Raw genomic sequence first — 18,976 nt, forward strand, 5'->3', positions numbered from 1 at the left:
AAGAACCTGGCACCTGAGTATTTGGTAAAGTTCAGCCTTGATTATTGTGTTGTCATTCAGTGTTCATGATCCTATGATATACTTTTCCTTAAGTTATTGAAGGTAACCAGGTGACATTTCCCAATCCCTGCAGATCCAAGCTCAGAGACCCTGTTCTATGTAGGCAGAAGGTGGGACAGATGGAGTGAACACACTGGTATTCTACTTTGAGATCTGGACTTGGACTTTTATCTGCTCAGATGCTGTGGCCTTAAGGTCACAGCTGCCTTCAAGACCCCCAGGCCTCAGGTTCACCTTGACACTGGCAAATGCCCATTCATTTCTGTCTCTGTGCCCACATCTGCCTCCCAGACTTGTGACTTTGGTCAGAATCTGGAGCTCCTCCAGTGGTGAAGCCTTAGCAACTCCTGGCAGACCATTCCTTTGTCTTAGCAAAGCCATAACAGGGTGATTTAGGTTTATAATAATAATGCTGTGTTGTTAGAAAAGGTGGAATCTACTTTCACATACTGTAATAAGGTTGGGTTGACTACAACTCACTTCAGATAGAGTATCTGTTTAATATTGTGGAAGTCAGTATTTTACAATTAAGGAGCTATAGAATTTATATATCTATAAAATTTAGAAATTCACATTTTCAGTTCACCTCACTCATATTGATGTCAGATAATTACAGTTCTTTGGTACTCATATTTCTCTTGTTATTTCAATAATGACAAATTCTCCAAGGCTGATTCACTGTGAAACTCATGAAGCTTCAGCTTCAGGTCTCCAATTGCATAAGCCTCTCCAGGCTTGGGGCAGGATCCTAGATATTTTATATTTGTCTATTTTATATTCTTTTTCTTAAAGAGAGACCCTGAAAATGTATAAGCTAACAGATCTGCAAAATGTAGATCTGACTGTCCAAAATCATTGCAGGTCTGGTTTTTCCAGGTGAGATGAAGAGAAAATACTTTAACAAAGAGTAATCTGGTAACATTAAAAAAAAGAAGAAGAAGAAGGGCAAAACCTTCATAAAGGACTTATGTTACAGGGTAACCTCTGCAGGCTGTAGAAAAATCCTACAGATTTTTAGGATTTAGGGATGTTTTTCTCACCATTCCCATTAAACATACATAATAATTAATATGGCACTTTTAGTTTTTTGATAGTTTCTTCTTCTCAAAGCAATTTGTTATTCAATGAACACCTTTAGGAATAGCTACCTAATTTCCTATGTATTAATCTATTCATGAATGTAACTCTGCAAGTTACATTCTAAACTAGACATCTACATACACACATGTACACACATTTTCCCAGGGAAAAAGATGTCATTCAACTTGAAGTCCTGGAAAAAGATGGTAAACAAAATCAGGAAGAAAGAGGGATAACTGGAACCCTGAAATATTATGGCTTTCTGTAAGCTAATTTACCAGCAAATGCATTGATAATTATTTTCCATCTATTTGTAAAAGTATTAGCAATAATTTTGCTTTCAGGAATTGAATTCAATCCTACCAGAGGAGGGATGGACTGGATAATTGCTCTTCAGCCCTATACTCAACTAAAATATGTTTAAATGATAAACAAACAAAAAACAAACAAATAATATATAGTATTCTTTTAATAATCTAAACATATAACAAATGATATAGGAACCTGTAAAATACCTTGCATATCAGCTAACAATCCAATTGCCAAATGACCAGTGGCCAGTACAGATCACTAGAGCTCCAAATAATCACTCAGAATCTAATCACATATTTTAATGTTCATTAAATTATGTAATTCCAATTACATGCTATAATATTTGACTATTTTTCTGACTTAAAAAAGATGAATGCCCATTAGTCAAGTCTTCTTTCCAGGCCACAGAACAATTTTGAACAGGAGATGTTAATCCTTGATTTAAAATTAGTGTCAAAAATAGTTTTATTATGCAAATATTCAGCAAACATATTTTCCCTTTCATGGGCATGAAAATTCACATTTGAGCCTTGTAATTAAATTAACACATCAAGGGAATCATGCATGAAATTATTATTTCAAGATAAAAGTAACTTTATGGGCAAGACTAGCGTCATGATGCCAAAAAATTGTAGTTGAACTATAGCTTTTGAACTTCCTTAATACTGTAATGACATGGTTACTTTACATTTTAGATATCATTTAAAAATAGCACATACCAAGGGCAACTCTAGCTGCAGATGCATCATAATTGATCCAGAAGGACACCCATGAGAGAATCGTAATTAGTATAGAGGGCATGTAAGTCTGGAGAATGAAGTATCCAATGTTTCTCTTCAACCGAAAGCTCAATGAGAGCCGAGGATAGGCACCTATGATAAACAGACAAAGATTACACAGGAGAAAAGACATAGCAGACAAAAAAAGTTGGCTTTGACCTCCATTGGTCAACAGCATGCATTTGAAAAGCCCATGAAGTAAGGGTTGACCCATGAAATTTGCTTCTGTTTGCCTAATTGTATTTATAGAAGAATTGGGAGGGGAGTTTATTTCAGTCTCTAAGAGAATGATGAGGATACTCTTCTAAAGCTAAGTGTTCAGCTGAGAATCATCCCTAGGAAAACTTTGGGAAAGTTTTTAGCTTAGAATGCAGAATCATCTCAAGTATCTTGTTTATTATTTCATCAATGGCTGTACCCTTCTTCTCCATTGTAAATAAGGGAGATTTGGCTCAGGTTTTATTGACCAAAATGGTTTTTACCGGTTGTCCCTTCTGCCCATCTGGAGCAACACTGTGCACAGACATTGAATTACTGACCCTCAACTAAGGAATCTCAAGGGTACCCTGAGAGCTGCAGAGGCATAGATGCAGACCCAGTCTTACAGAAGATGGCAGTATACACTGCGATGCTCTACTCTGACCACAGACAAGGCATTAAGGAGAGCCTCAGAGAAGCATCTTGTCCCAGTGCTAATCTGATGTGTGCATCCAACTCAGTATACCTTTAGTATATCCACAATTACAGAATAAGAAAATTGCCCACTGATTATGCCACATTTAGTTTTATATTTGCCTTCTCCATTTTATTTTGCTTTTCTTGCAGCAAAGAGAGCGTAAGCTCCATTTCCTCCTGTCCACTTCAACCATCCACTTTATCAGTTCCAAATCTCCCTGATCTACATTCTAGTGAAGCTACTGGAAGGTCAACCAGTGAAAACCCAATGACCTTCTCTAATCATCCATTTCCTTGCCTCTTTCCCTTCCACAATCACTGATGGATGGTGCTCCCTTCCTGAGATTGCAGTACCTCGCTCATCTTGACCTCCTTCTACTCTAAGACTGACAAGCTCCTATTCTCCCACACCCAAATTTTCCAGACTTTGTTCCATGTATTTTTCTGTTTTTGTCTCTATATTCTTTTCCTAAGAAGTCTGACTCACTCATATGACTATTTATTAGTTCTATGTTGAAAATGAAAGATTTTTATCTCCAGGCTCCTACTTTGGCATCAACCACATTTTCAGCTGGAATTATATAAAGGAGAAAAGAAGAAGAAGGGGACTTAGCACTTAAAGGATAAGAATGTGGGAAATTTCCTCCAGTCATTTGTGTGTGTGTGCATAATTTCTATTACATAGCTCTGATCAAACGCATACATCATACTGTCATCATAGCATAAACATTTTCATACTTATTTCAAGTTATTCATAAACACAATTTAAAATTCTTCCCAATTTTCCTTCAAATATATACATATGTACTCTAGTTTACAAAAATATTTTCCTGAATGCAACAAATTTTTATTATTTCCATTTTTACAAAACTATAAACACTATTCTTAATATCACTGCGTAGTGTCCTTTCACTGTATTTGGACTTGTTTCTTTAGGATGAAAATGCCAAAAGAGGAGTTGCTAGGCCATTGCAATTGCCTAGCAAGGCATAGGCAATTGCTAGGAATTGTTTAGGCTTTTGATGGTTATTGCCAAATTACTTTGTCAAAAAATCATACCAGTGTACACGTAACTATGAGCACTTTATAGAATTCCCTACTCACCTTGTAAACATGACAATGTTCCAGAACATTTCTTAAAAATAACTTTTGATAATTTCTTTGGGAAAATTTTGTCCTTTCCAATTACTCTCTTTAACTGCATACTTCCTAAATGTTTGTTTTTCTTCTGTATATAAGCTCATATATGATCTGATTATACTATTTATTCATTTTTCTCATTTTTTGTTCCTTTTTTTTTACCTATTCATTTCAGTTCTTTTGACATTAATCCTTGCGTGCATTCTCTGCAAGCATTTCTTCAGTTGTTTATTTTAAAATTTGTAATGGCTTGAGTAGGGGACATATAAACACTTAAATTTTTGTATATAGTTGAGTTTATCCATTTCATTTTTTCCTTGTTATTTTTAAAACTTGATTTTAATCTTAGATAAGTTCACAATAGAAATTTAATCACAAATCTATTTTAAAGGTTGATAATTATTTCAGTGTTTGATATAAAGCATCCATACACACTGTTTTTTGTTCCACAAACATCAACCAGTCCTCCAAACACCATCAATGGAATAAAGCTTCCCTTGATATAGGTCTGATATACTCTATTTTTGTTTTACATTACATTTTATGTATATGTGGATCCTTGGCATGATGTGCCATTGAACTGGGTCAGAGTCCCATCTTGCCATTTCTAGATTCCTGGCCCTATGTTCCATCCACACATTCCTGAAGTACAGCACGGACACTTGCTGTCAACCCATATTCAAAATCTTATACGGCTCACTGCTTCCTAGAAAGGTCCAAATATGTATCTGGGAATTTTAGTTTCTCTAAAACATTTTCCCAAATTAACTCCTGTTTTATTTCCCACTATATCTTTTCATTAAGAATACCATTTTCTAGCTCAAAGAGTGTCCTCACTACCTAAAAATAATTGTCCATATTTCCTGCTTCTGCTGATTCACCCACATTCCTCCCTCCTGACGAAATGTTTTTCCTTACCCACGTTACAAAGCCTTAATCAAATGCCACATCTTCCATGAATCCTTTATCCTTCTTTCCTCAAAGTGTAGGTGATTACCTTTTTATTTTCTTTTTTATAAAATTATTACTATTTATCAAGACAGGATCTTCCTTAGTAAGTTGTACAGTCCCTAAAGCAGAGTTTGTGAAGTGATGTATTTTTCATATAATATGATGCCTAGGTAAATGTCTAAACTATCATAGGTTATCAACAAATACATCTGTATACATAAAAATGGGAGTATTTGGTTTATTTATGTTACTCTTTAGCAAGTGTAATACTCAAAACGTTCAACATCTTTACTGAATGCTTGAACTCCCATAGCAACTTTAATATCTTTACCAAAGTAAATTCATTGTTGGATCTTAGTTTGAAATTTAATGGCAATCTCAGGCTTTACTTATCACTTAATCATTTGCTGCTCTTGTTTCAGTTATGTCTCACTCTCCACTATACTTGGAATAGTTTCTGTATTTGTCAAGATAGGTTGGTTTATGTTGCAATAACAAAAAGAACCCCAGATCTCTATAGCTTAAAACAAAGATTTTTATTTTCTTGTGTATCCACTTAGCTTTCTGTATCTGGAACACTGCTGGACACCATGGAAGAAGTGCCACACATACTCCCCCTTACACTTTCTTGTCTAGAGCAAGTCCTAATGTCAATCTTTATATCATTGGAGTAGAGAGTTTAGTCCTTTCCCAGGGGAGAGGAGTAACTTTTTTTTGAGTGATAATGTAATCTATCTTATTGCCCAACTTTCATTTTTCTACATCAACTTGCTTAATATTTTCCAAAGTACACCTTCTTCAGGGAAATTGTTCCCAACAGAAGCAAATGTTGATACTTATGCAATGAAGTATGATTAACACTATTGGGAATACTTGCCCCCTGTAATAGGGAGGTCAATGAAATGAATGCAAAGTCAAATATTTGGAAAATCATTATAACCTTGAGGAAAGGAATACTAATCTCATTCCTAAAATAACTTGATCTCTGGAAATTTTCCAAGATATAACACAGAATTTAGAATAACAGAATTCATAATGCAAAAATTAGATTTAAGAAATATTCCACTTTCTTATGTTTGTATAGTAAATACATTCTACTTATTGAAACCGAAGTGATACTTCAAATAAAAAAAAAAAAAGTTTTAGGCATTCACCATATGCCCCACACATTCTAGTCTCATAATCCCAGAGGTGGGGATGGTGAAGGGAGCAGACAACAAATGAATAAGAAAGGATTCTACATTCTCATCTAGGTCCTAATCCATGTCAGAGAAAGACTCATACAGTTTGGCCCTGGTAAAACAGAGTAAGAGTCTTGCTGGAGATAGAAAGATATTCTAGAGCATGAGATTTGGTGATGCAGGGGAGGTTTCATAGCATCTGAACCAAGATACTATTCCTGGTTGAATACAATTCTTTTCAGGCAGGGAATCAGGAGAGCGTTCAAGGTAAAAGACTCACTAGGGCAAATGAAGAAAAGCCTTTCAGTACACCGTGAGAAATAGGCCTCAGAATGTTAATAAACATGAGTTCTAAGATATATTAAGACCTGTTTTAGGTCAAGGCCTTTGTCATTGGATATGCATCTTAAAGAGCACATAAAGTCTTTTTGTATCTTTGTTAAACAAAGTCCTTACATTCAGGGTGAATGCCATGATGTATGCTGTATCTATGGGAAAACTCCCCACATAGCTAGTGGTTAATAAAGTTGAGAAGTAGTGAGTCAGCTACACTAAGACATACCCTTCAAAACAGCAATAGAAGCTTAAAAATTACAACAGAAAGGCACAGAAGCCCTAAAGCCTGTGTGCCAATGCAGATGTGGTCAGGTTCCCAAGTAGATGCTGAGCCAACAAAGAGAGGAACAGTCCCTGAACACAAGTGCATTGTTCCAGTTCAGGGCTTCCTTGGCAAAACTACCTATTGAAGATGCTGATCTCAACCCTTTCTCCTTAGACGCACTAAAAGTTATGCCAAAAACAAGGCTCTGGGTACGGAATCTAGCCTAATTTTATATTGTGCTCTAAAGCATTAATATTGTTGAAGATGTCATTAAAAATATCGACACAGAGTATCATGTCACCTTTGTGGAGGGAGAGAGCCACTCAAATGTGTCCATAAAATAATAAGCTGATATTTTAGCAACTGCAGCAGAGCTGACCTACACACATGTGCATCTCCCTCTTTAAGGTGGCCACTGTGAGGGGCTCTCCCACCATTGCCTAAAAGTTTTGTGAGCTCTCAGTGCTGCTCTTGAGTTTTTATTTTTTTATCACACTGTCTCATTCATTTATAATCTACTTTTTTCACTTCATAACACAACCTAAAACTCAAAATAGTGTTACTAATTTTCTTCCTCCTATTACTAGTCACCTTAATTATTTTATGTTCAAAAAAAGCCATGAAGGGCAGAACATATATGAAAGAGGAAAGAAAAAAAAAATGAGGAAAAATAGAACTGGAACTTGAGAAAAATGTTTTCAGATTGTTTTAATACGCAATGATTCTCATTCTGATTCTCCACAGTAAAACAAGAATATTGTATCACATGACTCTGGAGCAAAGGGTGGTGGTGTCTAAGAGTTTAGGTTCAGCCTCATGGTTTATTTGGAATATTCCTTTGGTAAGCTGATTATCTGATCAAACCCTCAGTTTCCTTGTGTTGAAATAGGGCAAGAATATCACAGTAAAAAAAAAAAAGATAAGTTATGCTTCATCAAAATTACAAGCTATTAATCTGCAAAACGAACTATAAGAAAATAAAACCACAGCGCACAGAATGCGAAAAAATATTTGTAAATCATATATTTGATAAGGATCTTATATCCATAATATATAAAGAAGGTTTAAAAAAACACAACCCAATTTAAATATGGGCAAATGACTTTAATAGACATTTCTCCACAGGAGAAAGTATCCAATAAGCACATAAAAAGATGCTCAGGATTATTACTTTTTAGAGGAAAGCAAATCAAAATCACAATAAGATACCACTTCATACTTGCTAGGATGACTACAATCAAAAGACAGACATAGAAATATATGATTTGATCATTCCACTAATGGCTACTTACCCAAAGAATACAAAAACAATAATTGGAAAATGTATATGTATCCCTATATTTATTGCAAGATTATTTACAATAGCCATGATATGAAAGTAAACTAAATGTCCATTCATAGATGAATGGATAAAGAAAACAGACATACACACACACACAGACACACAGACACGCAGACACACACACACACACACACATTACTCAACCATAAGAAAGAATGAGATCCTTGGCATTTATGACAACATGGATGTACATAGATGGTATTATGCTAAGTGAAATAAGTCAGAGAAAGACAAATGCCATATGATTTTACTTATATGTGGTATCTTAAAAAAAGCTAAATAAATGAATAAAATAAACAAACACTGCAGAAACAGACCCATAATACAGGGAAAAAACTAGTCGCCAGAGGGAAGAGGTGTGTGTGGGGGAGTGGTGGGCAAAATGGGTGAGGGGAATGGGAGATACAGGCTTCCAGTTATGGAATGAATACATAATGAAGATGAAAGGTACAGAATAGGGAACATATTCAATGGTTATTGTAACAGTTGTATGGTGACAGCTGGTAACTACAATTGTGAACATAGTCTAATGTATAGAGCTATGGAATCACTATGTTGTATACCTGAAACTAATGTAAAATTGTGTGTCAATTATATTTCAATATAAAAAAAAGACAATAGCAAGTGTTGGTAAGGATGTGAAGAAATTAAAACCTTCATGTACTGCTCTTGGGAATATGAAATGGTGCCATCACTTTGGAAAAACAGTTTGATAGTCCTTCAAAAGAGTTAAATATAATTACTTTATGATCCAACAATTCCAATCCTAAGCACATGCCTAAGAAAAATGGAAACATATCTACAGAAAAACTTGTACATGAATATTCAGAGCAACCCTATTTTTAATAGCCCAGTGTTCATCAATGATGAATGGTTAAACAAAATATGATATATTCATACAATGGGATGTTATTCAGCAATAAAAAGGAATGAAGTGTTGATACATGACATAACATGGATGAAACTTCAAAGCATCACGCTAAGTGAAAGAAGTCAGTCACAAAAGGACCATACAGTGTATGACTCAATTTATATAAAATACACAGAATAAGCAAATCCACAGAAACAGAAATGAAGTTAGTGGTTGCCCAAGGCTGGGTGGTAGGTAGAGGGAAATGGGGAGTGTCTGCTAATGGGCACAGGGTTTATTTTTTTAAATGTTTATTTGAGAGAGAGAGAGAGAGAGCAGGGAAGGGACAGAGAGAGAAGGAGACACAGAATGCAAAGCGTGTTCCAGGCTCTGAGCTGTCAGTACAGAGCCTGTTGTGGGGTTCAAACTCATGGACCCCAAGATCATGACCTGAGCTGAAGTCTCACACTTAACTGACTGAGCCGCCCAGGCAGCCCCAAGGTTTCTTCTTGAGTTGATGAAAATATTCCGAAATTGAATGCAGTCATGATTATACAACTCTGTAAATACATTAAAATCATTGAGCTATATAATTTAAATGGGTGAACTTTATGGTATCTAAATTATATTTTGATAATCTCTTAAAAGAAAAAAAAAGAATGCCTATTACATGTATCTTACTGGAAATTAAATGACTTAATTTATATTAAGTAACAAACTTACTATCTGGCCCCAAATACACATTCCGTAAATACTAGTTGCTGCTTCTTCCTTTCCTTTTCTTCCTCTATGGTGCCTTCTATGCTCAGGATTCTATAATCTAAGAATTCTTACCATTGAGCGTTAAAAAAATGTGCAGTAGTTTTAAAATTAAGTTCAAAAGGTAAAGGTAGACAAGATTTTTGATTTTTTTCTTGCAAAGGAAGTGCAGGACAATGAATTTCTGAAGATATCTGGCTTCTGTGGTGAGACATGTTTGATAGGTCAGGAGCCCTTAAAGGAAAATGATTTCATATTAGTAAGATGAGATAGCTAAGCTCTCCTTTAGCACTGAGAGTAAGCTTGCTTTGGTCCCACCATTTTGGACTGAAGAATTAGTATTTGTCTAGGAAGCAGAGATGAATTGTCTCTTAGGATCCTTCTAACAAAAATCAGTGGGAGGAAAAAAAGAATGGGAATTTGCCTCTAGAATTTAAGGTTAGATTATATTGTAAGTCAGATAGAGATGATAATTCCTTATTTTAATATTTCATATAATACTTTCTCTAGACCTCTAGTAGATGTTATTTATAGACTCAGTGGACAATAAGTTGATCACAGGGCTTTAGTTTACTAAAGCATGGATCTCACAATGGACTTTAGAGAAAATTAAGTGAATGTATTAACAATGTGACATGCAGACTTTAAAAATATTTGTAATCTGTCATAAACATTAATGAAAAGCACAATTGCATTTTGAAAATTGATTTTTGAAGAATAGAAAATTCACATATCTTAACAGAAATGTTCATTATCATTCATTTTGGAATTCTTCTCTTTTTCTTTCTTCTAATCTTGGCAGAGGTATTTTGAAATAAACCCCGAAGATATCAGTCCAAATGTACCCCAGAAAAAAGGAAGAGAAATAAAAACATGACACAATTAAAGAAGCATATTAAAAAACATGTTTTTCATGTATCTAGCAAAAATTTCCGTCTTTTAGCTGAAACAAAACTAAAAAGTTAGGAGTAAATTTCAGATTTGGCAAAAACTGTACATCCCAAACTTTGCTGGTTAGCAGAATATACATTCAAGACCAATGCAAAAGATGAAGTCTTAATCTGGTGATCTTGAGTCCAGCGTGATATTTAAGGAGCTCTTAGATTATTAACTAGTTGAATATATTTATTAAAATAAATGTAATGTAATATTTCTTTTAACCTGATTCCCTTACTGCTATTCAAGTGCTTCCCTAACATTTCCACAACTTTTTATTGTTACAACCAGAGTCAGATCTCCTTTGAGCTTTACAGCACTTTCCTCTATTGTACACTGTTCAATATAAGTGTTTCCTCTACATAACATTATTGGAAAAATCCAAAATTATATTTTCCAAAATGTGATTACAAAATGTATACTATTTTTTTTCTTTTTTACTCTCATGTATTAATAGTCTAAACTAAGTAAGAATTAAATATTAAAACAACTGTAAATTTTTCTGAAAAAATAGAGAGGAGTGGGGAAAAAAAAACATGGTGTTTGAGTATTATAGCACTTCCACTGGAAACAACTAGAGGAAAATGGACAAAATTTAAATATATCTCCTTGAAGGCACTGGAGAAATAGCAAGCTAGTAAAAATGTGGGGCAAGTTCTGGGAGAAAAAGAAATAGAGAGGTGAGCCACATTTCAGGTAGCTGAAACACATACTTTCTAGAAGAGAAAGATGAGAAGCTAATTAGGACATCTGACAGATCATGGACTAAATGAGCAGAAACTAGGGACAGAAAACAAGTAGGGATTCCAAAGAGCTTTGTCCAAGAAGTCAGGATAAACCAGAAGGATTAACCCATATACAAGGACTGAATCTGAACTCAATATCACCTGTCCGGGATTGCTAATGCCTCTAGTGTCTGACAGAGGTAACATACATTCACTTTGAGGAAAGAAAACATCATCATAAATTTTGAATTATATCCACAATTTTCCCATGGATAATAACAGATTAAACACAAATGAGGAGGAAATTGTTGGACTGAAAGATGAGTCAGAAGAAAATTTCCAGAGTGAAGCATGAAGAGAAAATAAAATGAAAATTCCAAAAAGGAGGCTGAGATATACAGAAGATACAGTGAGAAGATTTGTGCTGGAGTTATAAAACTGGAATTGAGACTGGAATCCTAGAAGAAAACCACAGGGAGAGAATAGAGCAAAAGCAGTGATGACTAAGAATGCTCCAAAAGTGCTGAAAGACCAAAGATTCAAGAAGATCTATAAATTCCAAGAAAATAATTACAAACAAAACCATATCTTGGTACATCATAAATACCAATGAAATCAAAATCAAAGAGAAAAAAAATTAAAAAAAAATCCTAGAAGGGGAAGAAAAACAAATTAATTTGAGAGCACCAATTAGACCAACAAGTGTCCTCTCAATATAAACAGTGGAAGCCAGAGACAATGAAATAATATCTTCAAATGGAAAAGAAAAAAAATTGTCAACTTAAATTTCTGGAACAATCCTACAAGAATATATAGGTCATATATGGTTTTGAAAAAAAACCTAGAAGAAATTTGTGACCAGGAGACTCAGACTAAAGAAAATATTTTTCAAATGTTCTTTAGGCAAAAACCAAAACAAATCAGAACAAAACAAAAACCAAAAATATTTTATAGGCAGAAGGAAACATTCACAGATAGTGACTTAGAGATAAAATAAATAACAAAGAAAACAGGACATTTATAATTATATCTAAGTGAACATATACTGCATTTAACAATAATAATAATATCATATAGGGTTTTAAATATATATATAAAGTTATAATATATAATGACAATAGCATATGTAGGTCAAATGAGGAAATAATTAAAATGCACAAAGGTCTCTACAGTGTTTGGGAAGAGGTAAAAAGACCATCTCAGATACATTATCAGAAGTAATAAATACTTTAGCAAGGCCATTCAATATAAAATCATTGTGTTCTTATATATATCACAACAAAAAATAATGCTAAAAATTTTTAGCATGTATACTTGCATCAGAAAATATCAAACATCTAGAAAAATTTAGCAAATATGTACAAGATTTTTATACAGAAAATCCTAAAATGTTATTACCTCAAATTAAAGAAGACCTAAGTAAATGGAGATAAAATATACTACAGATTGGAAAAAATTATAATGACATGCCTTTCACCAAATTAATGTATTCCTAATAAAAAGCCAAAGCACTTTTTCGGTGAAAATTAATGATCTGATTATAAAAGTGACATGGAAATATAAGGGACCAAAATAATCAAGTTAATAATAAATAACGAGTAAATAGTAAAGTCGATTGTAAACAGTAAATAAAGGATCTGCTCTACTTAAAGCTACAGTAATTAACACTGTGAGTTAAGGGTACAAGATAGATAAATAAACCTATGATACAGAATATAAAGTTCAAAAGCAGATCTATGCACATTAAATTTATGACAAATGTGTTGCTGTAAAACAAATGGTGCTGTGGAAAATAATAAAACCTGACCCATACTTCACACCATTCACAAAAATCAATTGCATGTGGACTGTAGGTTTCAATGTAAAAAAGTACATTTTTGTAACACGCTGTGACCTATAACCAGCTTGCATCTAAAATCTATAAATAACTCAAATTAATGACAGATAATTCACAAAAAAGAATTGCACAAGTAATTCACAAAGGAGGATCTCCAAATAACCAATAAGGACAGGTGCTCAATCTCACTAGTACTCAGAGAAATGGAAGTTAAACCACAAAAAACCACCCAACGCCCAGCCAGTAACTTCCATGTGAAATGTTGGCAAGGGTGTGGGCAAAAGGAACACTCATGCATTACTCGTATGAACATAAATTGTCAGAATCACTTTGGAAAACAGTTTGGCATGATCATTAAACTTCAACATTCACAATTACACTTCCAGGTATACAGTCAATGTTTGCCTGTGCATATATTCACATACACACACAAAAACAAGTACAAGAGTGTTCACAGTAGCATTATTCATAAATCTGTACCCACAATAGAGTGGATAAATAAAATGTGGTGTAATTGCATAGTAATATAGCAAAGAAAATAAATGAAATACAGTGACATGGATGGATTTCATAAACATAATGTTCAGTTAAATTCAAACTCTATTATCCCATCAAATAAGGTACAAAAACACAAAATTCAAAAAACAAAACAAAACAAAACAAAGCAAAACCAAAACAAAACAAAAACACAAATTTCATTATATTGTGACAAGATAATAGTTTTCTTTGAGAAGGAGGGAGGTAAGGACATTAGGTGGAGTCATAGTGAGGATTTTGGGGTTCTGATAACATTCTACTTTTTCACCTAATTGCAGTTATAGGATTGCTCACTTTCTGGTAATTCAGTCAGCTCTGCATTTATATTGTAAGTATTTTTCTATATGTGCTCATACAGAAAAGTTATAAAAGTTATCATTAAAGTAAAAAAAAATCTAACAGTCTATGTCTTTGTATAAAATTATAAAGCATGGAAAAATTCTAACCATTTTTAGGAAGAATGCTTTGTTAAACATTTTTAAGAGAATATTTCAGACCTCAACTTTTAAATGATTAAGAATTGTCAATCTAGAAGAGGTTTAAAAGTTAGGTTCAGCAAAGATTTCTTACATTACTCCTAAAGGCTTATATAGAAGGCCAATCTTTTTTTCAGATTTCAATCCAAAGAATTTCTAAGACTAATTTGTTTCCACTTATTTTAAAAATACTTTTCAGTATTTTCTGATATTCTACCATAGATAGCTAATGGATGTCACAGAAGTAGATGACAGAGTAAATAGAAATACATTGACTATAGTAAATAAATTTATTTTAATGGTTAAAGGAGAAAGAGAATGCCATGTAGCTCACATCTAGGTATCAAGTTGCAGGAGGGAGAGGATCCCCCACCCTTGTATTGTTTCTCTTTTTTCTTCTATCTCCCTTTTAATCTGGCTTCCTTTTTCTTAGAAAGCCTTACTCAGGCATGTTTTCAGATTTGGCTTAATCCTATAGATTGTAGGTGCCAAGGAATAATCTGAGAACTCACTTCATATACCCTTTCATTAAAAAGTATGAGATCAAGCTCAGAGCCTGGAGCCTGTTCCAGATTCTGTCTCCCTTTCTCTCTGCCCCTCCTCTGCTCACACTCTGTCTCTGTGTCTCTCAAAAATAAATAAACATTAAAAAATTTAAAAAAGTACATGATCTTGCATATGCAATAACAAAGACAGAGACAAATACCATATGATTTCCCTTATATGTGAAATCTAAAAACAAAACAAATGAACAAACAAATGAACAGTGCAGAAACAGACATATAAATATAGAGAAGAAACTAATAGTTGCCAGGGGGGGAAAGGGAAGGAGATGGACAAAATGGGTGAAGGGGATGAAAAGAAACAAACTTCCAGTTACGGAATGAATATGTCACAGGGATGAAGCCTGTACGGAATGAATATGTCACAGGGATGAATATGTACAGCACAGGGAATATAGTCAATGGTATTGTAATAGTGTCGTATGGTGACATGGTAGTTACACTTGTGGTAAGTATAGCATAACGTATAGAGAGTTGTCAAATCATTATGTTGTACACTTGAAACTAATGTAAAAATGTGTGTCAACTATGCTTTAATTATTAAAAAAATAAATATAATTCTGGATCAATAAGGAATACTTGTAATAGATCTAGGACTTCCCAGGAAATCCAGTAGATTGGAACAACGAATGACACACAATAAGCCTAATTAAAATAATTTACTTTCTTTTTTCTCTTCTCTGACTTTTTTTTTAAGTTTATTTATTTATTTTGAGAGAGAGAGAGAAGGAGAGGGGCAGAGAGAAGGAGAGACAGAATCCCAAGCAGGCTCCACGCTGTCAGAGAGCAGCCCGATGCCCCACTCCAACTCACAAACTGTGGGATTGTAACCTGACCTGATCTGAGATCAAGAGTCGGATGCTTAACCAACTGAACCACCCAGGTGCCCCCATCCTCTCTGACTTTCAAGAAGAATCTATATTTGGGACTTGGGCATTTTGTGAAAATACTGAGCACCAATTTATGAACCAAAAAAATAATTGAAAATATATTTATTGCATGCCTGACATATATGAGAGTGGCAGTAATAATATTTGACAGAAATTAATAATATTTGACAGTTGATAAAGGAATGATACAGGTAGAGTGTGATACCAAGTTTTCCAAAGGAAAGATAAATGACAGGTACGCTCAAGGAAAGCTAATTGGAGGTGTTGGTGGTTGAACTGTCCATTGATAAACATACAAGATTTGGATAAGAAAAACAGGAAGAAAATATATCAAGTGGAGGCTATAACAGAAGTGAAAGTCTTTAGGCAGAATGCAGGAGCATATGCTTCGAGGAGAGTAAAAGAGTTAGATGCAACAGCTATCAGGATGGCTTCATACTGGGGACATTTGTGAGCTAAACTGAAGAGACAGGTTGGTGCAACATATGGATTCAAGGTCAACGAATATTAATCGTACTCTGCACACAAAGGGTAGTCATCAAAGCATTTGGAGCTGGGTAATGGCTTCATGCAAACAGTGTTCCTCAGCTACTAATCTGGCAGCAAAGTGCAGGATGAATAGGAAGGCAGAGGCACATTTCTTGCCACCAAGTATTTCTGGGTGTTGGATGAAGCAATTGTAGGGCCCTGGATTGGGATTGTGGAGGCCTCCAATCCCAATATCAGTTTTTGGAAACCTGCATGAAGCACTGTTCATCAAGAACACATGGCCTATTAACATAGGCATGTGAAGGAGAGAGTGGCACAGACTCTAAAAACAGGCACTGTGTTCATTGTTTGTTATCCCAACTACATATTCACCTGTTTTGTAAGAACCCTTATAACATTAATATGTAAAATTGATGAAAACGATCATTTAAAATAAAGTATAAAAAGGCTAGTTTTTAAAATCTTTGTCAAAATGCATTAGAGGTACTTATTCCTTAAGAAACATGAGAATCGTCATCCTTTCTAGCTTTACTATGCAACTTTGATCAAATTATTATCATTCTTTATTTATGTTTATTTATTTTTGAGGGAGGGAGAGAGAGAGAGCAGGGTAGGGGCAGAGAGAGAGGGAGACATAGGATCTCTGCTAATAGCGCAGAGCCTGATGTGGCACTCAAACTCAGGAACCAAACCTCAAGATCATGACCTAAGCCAAAGTTGGATGCTTAACTGACTGAACCACTCAGGGGCCCCAAATTGTTATCATTCTTGAACTTCAGTTTTCCTAAACTTTAACTTGGGCTAGTTTATTTGTCTATTACCAGTCTTCAAGGAACATTAGTGAAAAATGCTTAAAACAAGGTGCTATAAATTATAATACAGCATGCCATTATGGTTAGAAGTTAGAGTAATGTAGGCTTGCTTCATTTTCTTTCGAGTTTAAAAGGGTTGATTTTTTTCCAAACAAAACAAAACAAAACTATTTCTTGAATAATGGTAGTAACTGAATAATTATTTGTTAATATGAACTAACTCAGTCATTTCTTTGTTGTCTTTAAAATACACCTGCGGGCGCTTGAGTGGCTCAGTCGTTTAGTGTCCGACTCTTGGTTTTGGCTCAAGTCAGTGAGATAGAGCCCTGTGTTGGGCTCCATGCTGAGTGTGGAACCTGCTTAAGATTCTCTCTCTCCCTCTCCTTCTGCCCCTCTATCTACCTCTCAAAAAAAAAAAACAAACACACCTATAGAACACGACTCCCTTTTCTTAAGCAAAGGGGTACTTAATTTCCTCCCCAGGTACAAAGAAGTTTTATATGTATTTTTAAAAAAATACATAATATTTTAGTACATTAAATATTTGAATATATAATATCATAAATTTTTATAATATCTCTTTTGCAGAAACAATTCATTCAATAAGAGTTCACATACTTAGTGATGGTCAGATTTCCTCTCCTAAATTCAATAACCCCTTAGGTTTCAAACTATTGAGTGGGCTAGGTACTGGAATGTTTTATGGATACAAATATGAACCCAAGACAATCCCTACTCTTAAAATCCTCTGATAAGTAATTAGAAGCCCAATCATTCAGGAGAAGAATGTCATAAATTTTCCAATATATACAAAGATCTGGTCAGCCGCTACAGTATCTATTCTCAGACTCCTCAGAATATGCCTCCTTCCTGATCCCACATTTTAGTGAGAGCTAATAAATGCTTACTATAGGCACTATTCTAGGCTTTTTGTTTATACTAACTCATGTATTCCTCCCAACAACCCTACCAATAGATATTATTAATATCCCTATTTTTCAAAGTGGTTAAATAAATTGACCTGGGTCACACTGCTAGCAAGTTTCAGTTAGGACTTCTCCAGCATCTGTGTTTTAAAACCCCAGACATAGTGTCTCTTGAACATATTTAAGTCAGCTCTATTACTGTGGCTTAATTCTCACTAAGCATTACTTTACACAGTGGACTGTGTGAAATCATCAGGGGAATATTGCTGAAACATGAAGGCCTAATGAGAAATCCCAGGAGACCAGACACTCCTTGTTTCTCTCTTTGATGCCAGGCCCAGTCCCACAACCAGTTCATGTCAATTGTTGAGTGAATATTCATAACTTGCTTTTGCATGTTCTCTTCCCTGTAGCCTAAACCTCATGTTACCCTGGAGATGGACTAGGACAGTTTCCTGTAGGCAATCACAGCAAAGGACCTTCTGTAAGATCCCCAAATTGGCAGGACAAAGGCTAGGAGGGTAAAACAAAATTTCACTTGCATGATACTGAGAATAAATATCTGAAATTTTGCACCTTATATGTTTTGTTTGCCTCCCCTGAGTCTAGCTTGCCTCCACCCATTGTCCTGCAGATTCATGTGGCTGCTCTGTGTTTTACCTCCAGGTGGAAGTAGAGGTGGAGAGCATTACATCTAATCCTCATCATGGACTCAGGCTGGTCCAAATAAACTTCCAGAGTGTTTGTTCTTAACTAATCCTTTTTTGAGAATTCTATCAGGCTACAGAATTCTTCAATCCTATATATAGCCTGATTGACTGATCAATCCTGTTGACTGATCAAAATCTCTTTAATTAAGAACACTTGTGGAAAGGAAAACAAATCAGTATAACATTTAATTTTAAAATATTTTTTTAACAATGTAGCTTATGCTACTTCCTTATGAATTGACCAATTAGACTAATTTTAAACTGCAAGCTCTTTAAAAAAAAACATTATTATTGAAGTATAATTGATACACAATATAAAGTGCAAGCTCTTTGAAAGTTGGGAGG

At 34.6% G+C, this 18,976-nt stretch overlaps 1 protein-coding gene across 1 annotated transcript in view; it reads right to left on the bottom strand.

Moving 5' to 3' along the window:
- GABRB3 (gamma-aminobutyric acid type A receptor subunit beta3) overlaps positions 1-18,976 on the bottom strand; it is a 75,353-nt gene that overhangs the window by 13,102 nt on the left and 43,275 nt on the right. The window contains exon 6 of the mRNA XM_042941268.1: positions 2,172-2,324. Within this exon, the coding sequence (XP_042797202.1) occupies positions 2,172-2,324 (153 nt within the window). The remainder of the gene's footprint in view (positions 1-2,171; positions 2,325-18,976) is intronic.

This window comes from Panthera leo, chromosome B3, assembly GCF_018350215.1.
Source record: "Panthera leo isolate Ple1 chromosome B3, P.leo_Ple1_pat1.1, whole genome shotgun sequence".
Classification (NCBI taxonomy): Eukaryota; Metazoa; Chordata; class Mammalia; order Carnivora; family Felidae; genus Panthera; species Panthera leo.